The sequence below is a fragment of the Suncus etruscus genome, chromosome 3 (assembly GCF_024139225.1).
Source record: "Suncus etruscus isolate mSunEtr1 chromosome 3, mSunEtr1.pri.cur, whole genome shotgun sequence".
NCBI classification, from domain to species: domain Eukaryota; kingdom Metazoa; phylum Chordata; class Mammalia; order Eulipotyphla; family Soricidae; genus Suncus; species Suncus etruscus.
The window spans coordinates 178,659-192,033 of record NC_064850.1 but is presented as its reverse complement, the minus strand read 5'-3'; the positions used below and the strand labels follow the sequence as shown (position 1 = coordinate 192,033).

Sequence of the window (13,375 nt, the reverse complement as noted above, 5' to 3'; positions counted from 1 at the left end):
ACCATACTGCAACATAGAATAAATACAATCAAACTGCAAAGATCACAATGAGAAAAAAATGCAGAACCCACCATGCTTAGTGAGCAAAGATGGTTCTGAAGACCCAATCAGTATCAGCCAGCTATTTAGTTTCTCTGATAAGGACTTAGAGAAGTGTTGAGGTTGTTCAAAGAACTCAAACCATGCAATGTACAGCCAATAAGACTCAAGATGTTATGATAACTGAAATAAGAGAGCTTCAAACAGAAATGAAAACTGAATAACTTGGTAGGCAAAATGAGTTACTGACTGGACAGCTTCACTAAGAGTAAAAGCTGCTGAGGACAGAATTAGTGAGCTTGAATTTAAGGTGTATAACACTCCTAGACAACAGCAGAAGGTGAAAGAGTCTTGAACCACTGACAAGAGAACTTTGGGATAAATTCAAGAACACCATCAGCCCTTGAAGAAGCAATAGTCAAAGATAACATTGTTGAGAAGTTCCAGAAACTAGAGAGCACATGTACTCACATCCTGAATGCCCAAAGAATATAGCTAAAAGAAATTCAAATTCAATTACTCCAAGACAAATCCTAATCCGAATGATGAAAACCAGAGAAATAGAATACTGAAAGCCGTGAGATTAGAGAAGTAAGTCACACAGAAAGGAGACTTAAGTTTTGCAGCAAATGTACAAAAGGCAATCGTCCACTGTACCAAAGACAGTGGTGAGATATAGTGGGGGGAAAAAGCAACAAAATGAATACCTCACCAAGAAACTTTACCAAGTGAGACTCATTCAGATTTGAATACACAATATACAGCTTCAAGGATAAAACAGCAACTCAGGAACACCAAGAAACTTTACCAAGTGAGACTCATTCAGATTTGAATGCACAATATACAGCTTCAAGGATAAAACAGCAACTCAGGAACTTTACAGACTCAAAACAAAATGTGAAAGAACTGACAAGGCAAGCCCCAGAAACACACCAAATTTCTATAAAAATATGACACAAAATTCACAATAATCTCTCTCAATGTCAATGAACAAAACACACCAAATAAATGAACAAAACAATGAACAAAACACACTCTGTCTCTTGACAGTGTCAAAAAAGTATCAGAAAATTGAATTCAACTGCAGTCTTTAAGAAACACTTTTAGGTGGGGCTGGAGAGATGGCACCGGAGAGATGGCACAAAGGTAGGGCATTTGCCTTGCCTGCAGAAGGACAATAGTTTGAATCCCGGCATCCTATATGGTCCCCCGAGCCTGGCAGTGGCGATTTCTGAGTGCAGGGCCAGAAGAAACCTGTCAGCGTGGCTGGGTTCGATCCAAAACCCAAACAAACAAATAAACAAACAAAAACAAAAAAAAACACTTTTAGGAAAAAAAACCCACTTTGGGTGGGAGAGATAGCACAGGGTAGGGCATTTGCCTTCCATGTGGCCAACCCAGGAGACTGTGATTCGATTTCCGGCATCCCATATGGCTCCCTGAGCCAACCAGGGGCAATTTCTGAGTGCAGAACCAGGAGTAACCCCTGAGTGCACCGAGTGTGACTGCCCCCCGACCCCAAAAAAAACCTTTTAAATTGTCAAAGCAAACACAGACTCAGAGTCAAAGGTGGAAGATAATTCTTTAAGGAAGCAATTCTGTCAAAAACGCTGGGTGGGGCTGGAGTGATAACGTTACCAGGAGAGTGTTTACCTTGCACACATCCAACATGAATTTGATCTCCAGCATCCCATATGATCCCCCAAGCCTGCCAGGAGTAATTTCTGAGCACAGAGCTGAGTAACCCTTGAGCGCTGCCAGGTGTGGCCCCCCCCAAAAAGGCTGGTGTGACCATACTAATACCAACTGAAGCTAAAAAACATGAGACAATAATTAATCACAAACATAAAACATAATTAATCAAGGGATATGTACATCAGTAAAAAGACTCACACTTTCAAACATATGTACACTAAATGAGGAAACACAGAAAAATATATAAAATAACTGTTAATAGACTTGATGAGAGACATCAATAGCAATATAATAATAATTGGAGACTTCAACCCTCTCTATCATCTCTTGATAAATAAATCAGGCTAAAATTCAACAAGAAAATATTGAAGGAAGAAATGGAAGAAAGGGTTAATATAGAAATATATAGATTTATCTTCTCAGCCCCAAGAGCCAAATATACAGTTCTTCTCCAATATGCACAGGCCATTCTCTATGATATATACCACATATTGGGCCACAAAACTTTTCTCCATAAATTCAAGAAGATAGAAATTGCATCAACTCTCTTCTCAGACCATGATACACTGAAAATAAAAGTTAAATACCAGTGGTCCTCAAACTATGGCCCGCGGGCCACATATTGTATTTGTATCTGTTTTGTTTCTTCATTGCAAAATAAGATATATGCAGTGTGCATAAGAATTCGTTCGTAAGTTTTGTTTTTACTATAGTCAGACTCTCCAATGGTCTGAGGGACAGTGAACTGGCCCCCTGTTTAAAAAGTTTGAGGACCACTGGTTAAATACTAACAGAAACTGAGAAATATCTCTAACACCTGGAAATTAAACAGCTTACTATTGATCAAAAGATTCCTGGAATAAAAGGAGAATGAGGACACACGCTATTGGAATTTATGGGACACAGCAAAAATGGTAGTAAGAGTAAAGTTAATAGTTTTGCAATCGTTCATTAGGAAGAAATAAAGGGCCCACATATATAAACAGCATAAGAAATTTAAAATAACAAAATGAGCCAAAAGCAGGCAGGAGGAAATTAAAGGACTGGAAACTAAAAAAAAACAATCTAAAATATCAAAGCAAGAGTTGGTTCTTTGAATAAAGAAAAAAGATCATTAACCAATTAACAAAAGGGAGAACCCTAATAAACCGAATTAGAAATGAAATGGGACTCCAGGGCTTCTCCTGGCCACATGGCTGAGCAAACCAGCGAGGTGGGTCCCTTGGAGGAGCTTATTGGTTTCCCTAGGCTTTCCCCATTTCCCTGCCGACTCCAAAGGGAGGGACTGGGGTGGGGGCTCTGACCTTCTGGCCTTCTAGCTCTGGAAGGATCTCCTTCCTTCCTGGGAGCCGGGAGGTTCTGCCAGCATGGGGTTTGGCAGCCCTCCGCCATGCCAAAGGCCTCAGGAAGGGGTGCGGGACATGGGTCACCCCAGTACCCCTCTACCTCAATAGGTAGCAGCACAATAGGTTCTGGCTTTAGGACTTACCAGGGAAGTTTCCTAATTAAACCTATCCATTGTGAAACTGCGAGGGGGCCAGAACCCCCAAGCAGAACATATTGACAAATATTTGGATAACATTGTGTTTCGTCTGCTTGTCATAATCTGAAAGCCTCCCAGGAGCTCGTTTTATTCCTTGTTACTCCACGTTTAACCATTTTTCTGTACTAATGGCTTTTGTTTTGGCCAAGGTGTTTTACATATCTTTCACAGTAATTTTTTGGGTGGTTTCTGAAGCTTCATCAGGCAAAACGTTACGGCAAGGTTCCATGCTGTAGGCTTTTTGGCCAAGATAAAGGGAAGATGCAGCCTCGGCTGCCCCCCAAAGCCTTCTCTCTCCTTCCTCCCGGTCCCCAGGGTTATTCCTGGACACCTGCTCAGGGTCCCAGCAAGTGGGTTCCTGCAAGGTGCAATTTAAAAGAGACCTCTGGCTTCCTTGTTCCTGCAAGGGGCTGGGAGGGGACTGGTGAACTTCCAAATTCCTGCAATTAGGAAGCAAACACCCTTGGGGAGTCTCAAGCTTCAGCAGGCAACAAGGGGAGGACATGGCTCCATGTGCTCTTCACTTGTCCAAATCACAGACCAAAGTGGTGTCTGGGAAACAACACCCTCCGTCTTGACTATTTTTAAAACATAAAAGGGACACGTGTATCTCCTTTATATATCTCATATGTATTCCCTTAACATCTATAACTCTTTTCGAACATCCTCATATAGTGACAATTTTGCCAACTGGCTTTGTTGTTTGATTTTCCCCCTTTGAGATCTGTTTTATAAGCAATACTGGTAGAAGAGTATCTCTGTATAGAATGCATGTTTGAACCAAGTTACGGAGAATGTTGGACTTTATTTGTCGACCCCCAGATGCACCAACAATATCTTGTGGTGTTGTTTCTATTTTGGAAAATAATGCATATGCAAACAAGTTCTTATCTAATAGAGATGGGAACACAAATTTGGTAATGTAATTAGGCCTTTTACCCTGAACATTGGCATAATGATTTGGCTCAGGCCTCAGAAGAATGGGCATCGCCTACACACACCTGAACAATGGATACTATCTATGGAAACAACCACAATTGTCTTTAACATTACCCGGATCCAAGCCTTTACCAGGGAAGACCTACCACTGCTTTGGCATTGACTTACATCAAAGAGTGCTCCCAACACCCAGACGACTCAGCAACAGTCTGCATGCAGGGCAAATCACTCCGCATTTAATGGTATGCTGAAACTAGAGGTGCTCCACATCAGCCTGACATCGATGAAAGAAATGCACAGAATCCAGAGTCTTTAAATATAAAAACCTGATACCAACAATAGCTAAAGTGCGAAAAAGTTTCACCGAGACCACGGAGAATGACTCGGGTTGGACAGACTGGTATGCCTGGAACCCAGAGTCAGCCTTATGCCAATAAACTTCTGGGGTGAGGCCTTTTTGTAATCAGGTCAATGATTTTTTTCCATTTTCCTCATTTTTCTGGACCTATGCAAACAACGGCGATTGCCACTATCACACCTTTACTATATTTTTTACTCTTATCCTTTAAGGAAAAAAATACAATTTACTGAATTTAAAAACAAATAACTGTAGTAGAATGCCTGTCTCAAATACAGGTGGGGGATGGGAAGGGGGGAGGGGGTAATGTTACACTGATGAAGGGGGGGGTGTTCTGTTTATGACTGTAACCCAACTATGATCATGTTACTTAAATAAAAAATATATTAAAAAAAAAAAGAAATGAAATGGGGGGGGGGGACGACACAGCAATAGTACAGCTTGTAGGGTGCTTGCCTTACATGTGGCTGACCTGAGTTCATTTCCCAGCTTCTCATATGGTTCTCCGAGGCCACCAAGAGTGCAGAGCCAGGAATAATCCCATGAGCAAGCACTTCCAGTTGTGGCCCAAAACTTAAAAAAGAAAAGAAGTGGGGGTTGTTGTTTTAAACATACAACTTGGTTTCACCCAAAACAAAGATTATTCCTGGCTTTTTTGTATCTGCTTGTTTAAAACTTGGTTTTTACCAAAAACAGATTTTTCCTACTGATCATATAGTTTTAATGCCTCAAGCAAACCTGGGCAGGACTGGCTCAGAATAGGCTTTGTCTTCACCACCCACCTTGGGAGAGGTCTCTGTACTCAATAAAATACTGCAAATCTGGCAGGCAGCTCACTTGAGACAGAAAGATACCTGGCCACACATGTTTCCTCTTCATTTTGGTTTGGATTATTTCTTGTGGTGGCCATTGCTCCAAACCTGCTTTCTTTGGGTATAAATATGGTGTTTGGGGCCTCACAGGGGATTTCACAACAGATACGTGTTTTGCAGAAATTCAAAGGATAATTACTTTGAGAGTATGCCATGAAATGAAAGAACCTAGAAGAAATGGATGAATTCTTGAACTCACGTAACCTCAATGATGAACTAAGAAGGTTTGGAATACCTGAACAGACTTATCACTATAAAAATGGTAATCAAAAGGATTCCCCGAAAACAAAGCCCAGGCTCAGGTGAATTCTCTAGTGAATTCCTTAATAGAGGACCTCCTACTTTTTTTTTTTTAATATAAATTTTTATTTTGATCATAATGGCTTACATATTGTTGACAATAATATTTTAGGTACATATTTACATAAAATCAGGGGGGATTCCCATCGCCAAATTGTCATCCCTACGCCTCCGTTTCTATCCTACCTCCCTTTTCCTTTTCCCTCACCCCAGGGCGGCTAGAATATGTGGTCCCCTCTGTATCTAACCCACTACTTAGTAGTCTTGCACCTGTTTGGTCCTGATGCCTCCCTTATTTCCCCCTCTATCTGGAGTCAGGACTAGCTAGTTCAAGTTGCGTGGTTTTGTTTGAAGGAGAAAAAAGCAATAAACTGGGGTAAGAGTCTAATACCCCGAAAATGGGCGGAGTCCTTCTAAAGGCTCTCATCATCACTCTGGGAGATGGAGAAAAAGTAGGTGAAACACTCCACTAGTACCAAAAGAAGTGTCAAATATCCAGTGAGGGCTCCAGCTATTTCGATAAGCACCACACAGAGCAGACAAAACAAACAAACAAACAAGTAGAAAAAAAAATAAAACAAAAACAGACAAACAAAAATCACGCCATGGTCTTGAATTAAGAAACATGGCATAGCACATAACGAAAGAGAAGAAAGGAAGAGAAAAAAAAAATAGAAAAAATAAGTATAATTGGGGACTACACTTTCAATAATCACACCCAAACAGAGAAATCGACCAAAATAGATTGGTAAATCAAAAATAATAATAACAGGGACCGGGAAGGTGGCGCTACAGGTTAGGTGTCTGCCTTGCAAGCGGATGGACCGCGGTTCGATCCCCCGGTGTCCCATATGGTCCCCCAAGCCAGGGGTGATTTCTGAGCGCGTAGCCAGGAGTAACCCCTGAGCGTCAAATGGGTGTGGCCCAAAAAATAAAAAAAAAAAAAAAAAAAAAAAAAATAATAATAACAATAATAAATGAAGGTACTATATATATTTATATCAAAAAAATAACCAAGGTTTTGTGCTTTTTGTATTTTTGTTTTTTTCCCTCCTGCACTGGCACAGTAAATATTGGGGTCATTCGAAAAAGAATTCACTTGGCCTAAGAGATATGGGATTTCTCCGTCCTTGGAGCATACTGTCATGGGATCAACTCTAGACATTGCTCAGGATCCTTTACTTTGCCGGTGGTGTTTTTTTTTTTTTTTTCCTTTCTTTTTTTTTTCCTTTGGTGTGTGGAAGACTTCTGCTCTGTGTTTAGAGGTCTCAGTATCTGTACAGATCCTGAGGTGGGACTTATGATGAAGTCAGTCTTTGTGGTTCTAGAGGTTCTGTTACCTCAGTGTCATTTTAACCCATCTTCTGTGGTTGATGATCTTGGTCTTTGCACTGAGCCTAGGGTGGCACCTAGGATAGCGTCTTTCTTTGTGCTCCCAAAAGCCCCATTCCGTTACAATTGTCTCTGCCGGATCTTTGGGGGACCTCCTACTTTTATACTTTTATAGAGGACCAATACTTTTCAAGCTCTTCCAAGAAACTAGATAAACAGAAATACTTCCAATTTCTATGAAGCTAACATCCCCGATACCAAAAGCAGACAGAGACACCACACAGAGATTTAAGGCTTATATCTTTGATGAACACGGTGCAAAGATCCTCAACAAAATAGTATTTCTATAAGTCATCGAAAAGATATTGCAAATCACAGGGTCTAAAAGGAAAGAAGTAAAAATGTCTGCCAAAGGCCTGCACGGGTGGGTCTGAGGTGATTGATGGTGTCGAGTGGAAAACTAGGGATATTGGTTGGACATTTATGACTGAAAATCAGTCATGAACAATCTTGTAACTCTCAGAGATTCAAGTAAAACTTCTTCAATCAAAAACACCTTTAGGTTTAGTGCAATTATTTTGAAAGCAGTCCCCAAATGTTTGCTTTGGGGCATACTTTGCATAATACTGTTCTTTCTTCTTTGCTGTTCTTGGGTCTTCCCAGAGGTGCTCAGGGTGTGGACTGGGTCAGCCAGGATGGTTCCCGAGCCCAGAGGAACCCCGAATGCTGGGTCCCCTGGAGCACTGCCAGGAGTCACTCCTGAGCACCGCCGGAAGTCGCCCCAACCAACGCACGTTCTCTTCCCACCCGAACAACTTGGATTTCTTGGCCCCATCAAGGGGTCGTTTCCACCCCTGGGGTAGCACTGGTGGAACTTCCGGCAGCCTGCGACTTCTCAACCCTCGCGACTTGACAGATGAGCCCCGTCCTGATCTCCATTCAACGGAGGAGCAAGCGGGCCCGGAGAGGCCAACGAAACGGGCCCCACGGCCATCTTCTGCCACCCCAGCCCCTCTCCCGAGCCCCATCTCAGGCGCTCCGACTTCGCCCTCGCGGCCGACTGGAGAGGAGAGAACCGAAGCGAGCTCAAGGGACTGCCCAGGGTTGTGGCACCGTGGAGACCGACTCGCGGCCCCGAGGCCCCGGCTGGCCCGACCGGCGAGCTTGGCGGAGAGAGGCGAAGAGGGCGCCCCGTCCCTGAGCCCCGCCCCCAAGGCCCTGCCCAATCACCGCCCAGGGCCTGCCCCGAGAGCTCCGCCCAGCCCCTGAGCTTCCCCAATCACCGCCCACAGCCACCCCTGAGCTCTCAGAGCCTACCCAATCACAGCCCAAACCCCGCCCCTAGCCCCGCCTGCCCCTGAGCTACCCAATCACCGCCCAGGGCTCGCCCCTAGCCCCGCCCAGCCCCTGAGATTTTTCCCCCCCCCCCCATCACCGCCCGAGAGCCCACCCCTGAGCTCCCGGGCCCCACCCAATTACAGCCCAAGCCCCGCCCCCCGCCCATCCCCTGAGCTCGCCCAATCAGAGCCTGAGTCCGCTCCCGAGCCCCAGGCCCCACCCAATCACCGCCCCGGACTCGCCCCGAGCTCCGCCCAGCCCCTGAGCGCCCCCAATCACGGCCCGGGAGCCCACCCCGCGCGCCCCGGCCCCCGCCCGTCCCCGCGCAGGCCCCGCCCCTCGCCCAGGATGCACCCGGTTGAAAACAAAACCCCACGTGACCGGCCGCGCTCGCGGGCATCATGGCGTCTCCCAGTGGAAAGGGGGCGCGGGCGCCGGCGGCTCCGGGCGGCGGGCCCCGGCCGCCCTCCCGGGACCTGGTGGACTCCGTGGACGACGCGGAGGGGCTGTACGTGGCGGTCGAGCGCTGCCCGCTGTGCAACACCACCCGCCGCCGGCTGACCTGCGCCAAGTGCGTCCAGAGCGGCGACTTTGTCTACTTCGACGGGCGCGACCGCGAGAGGTAGGTGCCGCCTCGGGCCTCCGGTTCCCTCGCGGGGCCCGTCGCATGGGGGCCTCCCGCCGCCCGCCCGTCCGCCGGCCGAAGCCTGGGACCCGGGTCCGGCGTCAGGGGCCCGAGGAAGGCGTGACTGACTGTTGGGGGCTGCCGGGGAGTGGGTGGGTGCGGGGCAGGTGCGCGGAAGTCCGTTCTCTCCCAGATCTCGCCCGCCGCGCCCCCAGCCCCTTGCGGGAGAACGGGGGCAGGAAGAGCCGAGTGCCCCTGGGTGGTCGAGGCAAAGGGATAGGTGGATAGATCGACGATTGATAGATAGATAGATAGATAGATAGATAGATAGATAGATAGATGGATGGATAGAATCTGATAGTGATAGAAACAGGAGCAGAAAGAGCCAGGTGCCCCTGGGTAGTCGAGGCAAAGGGATAGGTGGACAGATCGGTGATAGATAGATAGATAGATAGATAGATAGATAGATAGATAAGGGATAGAGGGATCGATCGATGAATGTTAGATAGAATCTGATAAAGAGCAGGAGCAGGAAGAGCCAGTTGCCCCTGGGTAGTCGAGGCAGAGGTATAGATGGATAGATCGATGATAGATAAAAGGATAGATAGACAAGGATTGAGGGATCGATCGATGATAGATAGATTAATAGATAGATAGAATCTGATAGAGAGCAGGAGCAGGAAGAGCCAGGTGCCCCAGTAGTCGAGGCAAAGGGGTTGGTGGATAGATCGATGATAGATAGATAGATAGATAGATAGATAGATAGATAGATAAGGGATGGATCGATTGATGATAGATAGAAAGAAAGAAAGAAAGAAAGAAAGAAAGAAAGAAAGAAAGAAAGAATCTGATAGGGAGCAGGAAGAGCCAGGTGCCCCTGGGTGGCCAAGGCAAAGGAATGGATGGATGCATGCATGCTCTGGAAAAGACTTCCTCTTGTTGCCCCAGTCTTCAATTTTCAACTAGCTTGGCTTCACCTGTATCTATCTTCGAAAGCATATTGATACCCGACAAGAAGTAGCCGAAGAGACTAAAACACTGTAACTGGTTGAAGCATTTGGGCCTTGGAGTCTGTGCCACTGGTGAATCTTGTTAACAGACTCAAATGTGTGAATTACAAAGAGCTACTTGCTCCCTTCTCACTCTGCCTCCAAAGATTATTTTGGAAGAGAAAGAGTTAGCGGACGTGTTTGACTTTATTTTAAAACCCAAACTACGAACTTTTTTTTTTTCTCCAGAGTTTAGGGAGCTTTTTAAAAAAAAATTTTTTTTATGATATCTTTATTTAAGCACTGTGATGACAAACATGTTTGTAGTTGGGTTTCAGCTATAAAAAAAATACATTCTGCCCTCCTTCACCAAGTGCAACCTTCCCTCCACCAAGGCCCCCTATTTCCCTCCTGACTGGGAACTTTTACTTGAGATTTGGATTTAGGAGTGTGTTTTGGACTGGATTTAAAATCTAAATAGAGCCACGAACCTTATTGAAATCATAAAAATTGCTTTTTCCAACTTTCATTTCAAGTTTAATGTTAAGAAGTCTAAGGAAACTTTTTGAGTTTAAAAATTAAGGTATTGGGGCAGGGGCCGGGTAGGTGGCGCTGGAGGTAAGGTGTCTGCCTTGCAAGCGCTAGCCAAGGAAGGACCGCGGTTCGATCCCCCGGCGTCCCATATGGTCCCCCCAAGCCAGGGGCGATTTCTGAGCACATAGCCAGGAGTCACCCCTGAGCGTCAAACGGGTGTGGCCCAAAAACCAAAAAAAAAAAAAAAAAAAAAAAAAAATTAAGGTATTGGGGCTGGAGAGATGGCATTCTGGAGGTAAGGCGTTTGCCTTGCATGCAGAAGGTCAGTGGTTTAAATCTTGGCATCCCATAAGGTCTCCCAAGCCTGCCAGGAGTGATTTCTGAGCGTAGAGCCAGGAGGAACCCCTGAGCGCTGCCGGGTGTGACCCAAAAACCAAATAAATAAATAAATAAAGTTAAGGTATTAATTAGCTGAGTTATTAGGGTTTTCAGCTTACTGCTGACAGCACCTACATGGTAAGTGCTTTGCCCTAAGCCACACAGATAAGTATAGGCACCGAAATAAAAAGTCCAAGCGGATTGAATCCATAAATCAGGCACTTCAACAATGCAACTGCTATGTTTTGTCCCTGGGATTTCTTGACAATAGAGCTCATTTCCTTCCTTTTGAAATTTGGGTAAAATAATATTTTAAATTCATTGTTGTGTATCTCACTGATATTCTCCCTGTCTTTAGAAAACTGCTGATTTTTTTTTTTAAATTAAACAGTTTTCTAGTAAGAACATTAGGTAAGGGCCCGGAGAGATAGCACAGCGGTGTTTGCCTTGCAAGCAGCCGATCCAGGACCTAAGGTGGTTGGTTCGAATCCCGTGCCTGCCAGGAGCTATTTCTGAGCAGACAGCCAGGAGTAACCCCTGAGCACTACTGGGTGTGGCCCAAAAACCAAAAAAAAAAAAAAAAAAAGAACATTAGGTAAGAGATGGAAATGTCAGGGCCAGAGCAGAGCAATAGTGCAGTGGGTATTCCATTGCCTTGAAGGCAGCTAACCTGGGAATCTATGAACCACCAAACATCTCCAATGGTATATAGCTGGGTGAAGGGGGGAGGGGTGAGAAAGAGGTAGATTTCATGAGTGTTTGAAGTTTATTATGAGTTTACTCTAAGTCCTTCATTTTCTTAGTTGTATTGAAATGCAAAGACAGTTGTCTACACTATGTCATTATTTAAATTTCTAGTAATAAGGGGACCAGAGAAATAGTAAAGTGGGTAAGGCTCGAACAGGGCAGACTAGGATTTGACCCCATATGGTATTCCAAGTCTACCAGGAATAATCTCTGAGCCCAGAGCCAAGAGTAAACCATGAGCACCATCTACTGTGGCCTCAGTACAAAAATAATAATAATTCTAATAGGTATGTTCATCTTAAATAGTAAATTGAACTCATGATTTTCCATCATAAACCTGTTCCTCCTCTGTTTATCCCAGCCCAACAACCGGTGACCTCATTGTTCTATCAATACATGCCAAAACACAGTTGTTGGCATCTTTCTTATAATTCCAGTATGTCTAATCCTGTCAACAAATCTCATCTGCTCTTCAAAACTTTCTAAATTTAATCCTTTCACCACCACCTGGCCATCAAAGGATTAATGCTTTGTTTGTTTGGGGGCCACACCCAGCCATGCTTGGGGATCACTCCTGAGAGGGCTCTGGGGACCATATATGGTGCTGGCGTTGAATCTCAATTGACCATGTGCACCTGGCCATCAAAGGATTATTGCTTTGCTTGTTTGGGGGCCACACCCAGCCATGCTTGGGGATCACTCCTGAGAGGGCTCTGGGGACCACATAAGGTGCTGGCGTTGAACCTCAATTGACCTTGTGCAAGGCAAGTGTCCTACCCACTGTCCCTGAATTATTTTTTGTTAAATTGCTGCTTCCAGGTAGTTAAAGTCAAACTACTCCATTTTATTATTTGAATTTTCAGTGGTTTCTTTTTCCTGTTTTACCGAAAGTAAAAGTCCGGCTATACTACCCTAGCCTCTTTGCTGGTCTTTAAACAATACCAAGAACATTCCTGTCTCAGAGTCTTTACAGTTTTAGTCAGATTGTCAGACTTCTTTTTTCCTAGAAGTCTTCAGGGGCTGTTTTTATTCCTTTTTATTCTCTGCTCATACATTAGGAAGACACTTTCTGACTAGTCATTTAAAACTTAGACCATACCCACATAACCTTTGCGTTGTCTTCTTTAGCTCTTAGCAGCAAAATAAGGCTTATGCATTAATTTGTAATAGCAAATTGTAATTAACTGCCATACAGCTAAGTTCTATGAGGGCAAAGTTTCATTGGTTTTGTAGTCTAATGTGTTGTTGTTACATAATAGTTCATTGAAGATTTGTTGAGTGAGTAAATGAATCTTCCTAAACTTTCTCTATTCCTGAACTATTTCAGCTATTATCATGGTCCATTTGTTAGCATAACCAGATACCTGGTAAATATTTTCCTTTTCCTTTTCTCTTTCTCATTTATCTAAACCAGTATCAAGTCTAACTTGATTTCCAGAATATTATCTCGAATCTTTCTACTTTCAGTTCAGCCTACATCATTTCTCTTCTGTCAGTTAGTTAGTGGTCTCCTTTCTTTTATCCTTGCAGCACCTCTCGTCCTCCTGCCACAGCTGAAAGGTAAATCAAAAACTGTCTAGTGGTTTTGGTTAAATAACTACTCATTGTATTTAAAATAAGGTTCAAGTTCCTTTTTTTTTTTTGGTTTTTGGGCCACACCCGGTGACGCTCAGGGGTTACTCCTGG

The 13,375-nt window shown here is 44.4% G+C and overlaps 1 protein-coding gene across 1 annotated transcript in view; it reads left to right on the top strand.

Annotated features, from left to right (window-relative positions):
• Window positions 1-8,802: 8,802 nt before the first annotated feature.
• Window positions 8,803-13,375, top strand: part of ATG14 (autophagy related 14) — a 44,225-nt gene continuing 39,652 nt past the window's right edge. The window contains exon 1 of the mRNA XM_049770544.1: window positions 8,803-9,038. Coding sequence (XP_049626501.1) covers window positions 8,818-9,038 — 221 coding nt within the window. The 5' untranslated portion in view covers window positions 8,803-8,817. The remainder of the gene's footprint in view (window positions 9,039-13,375) is intronic.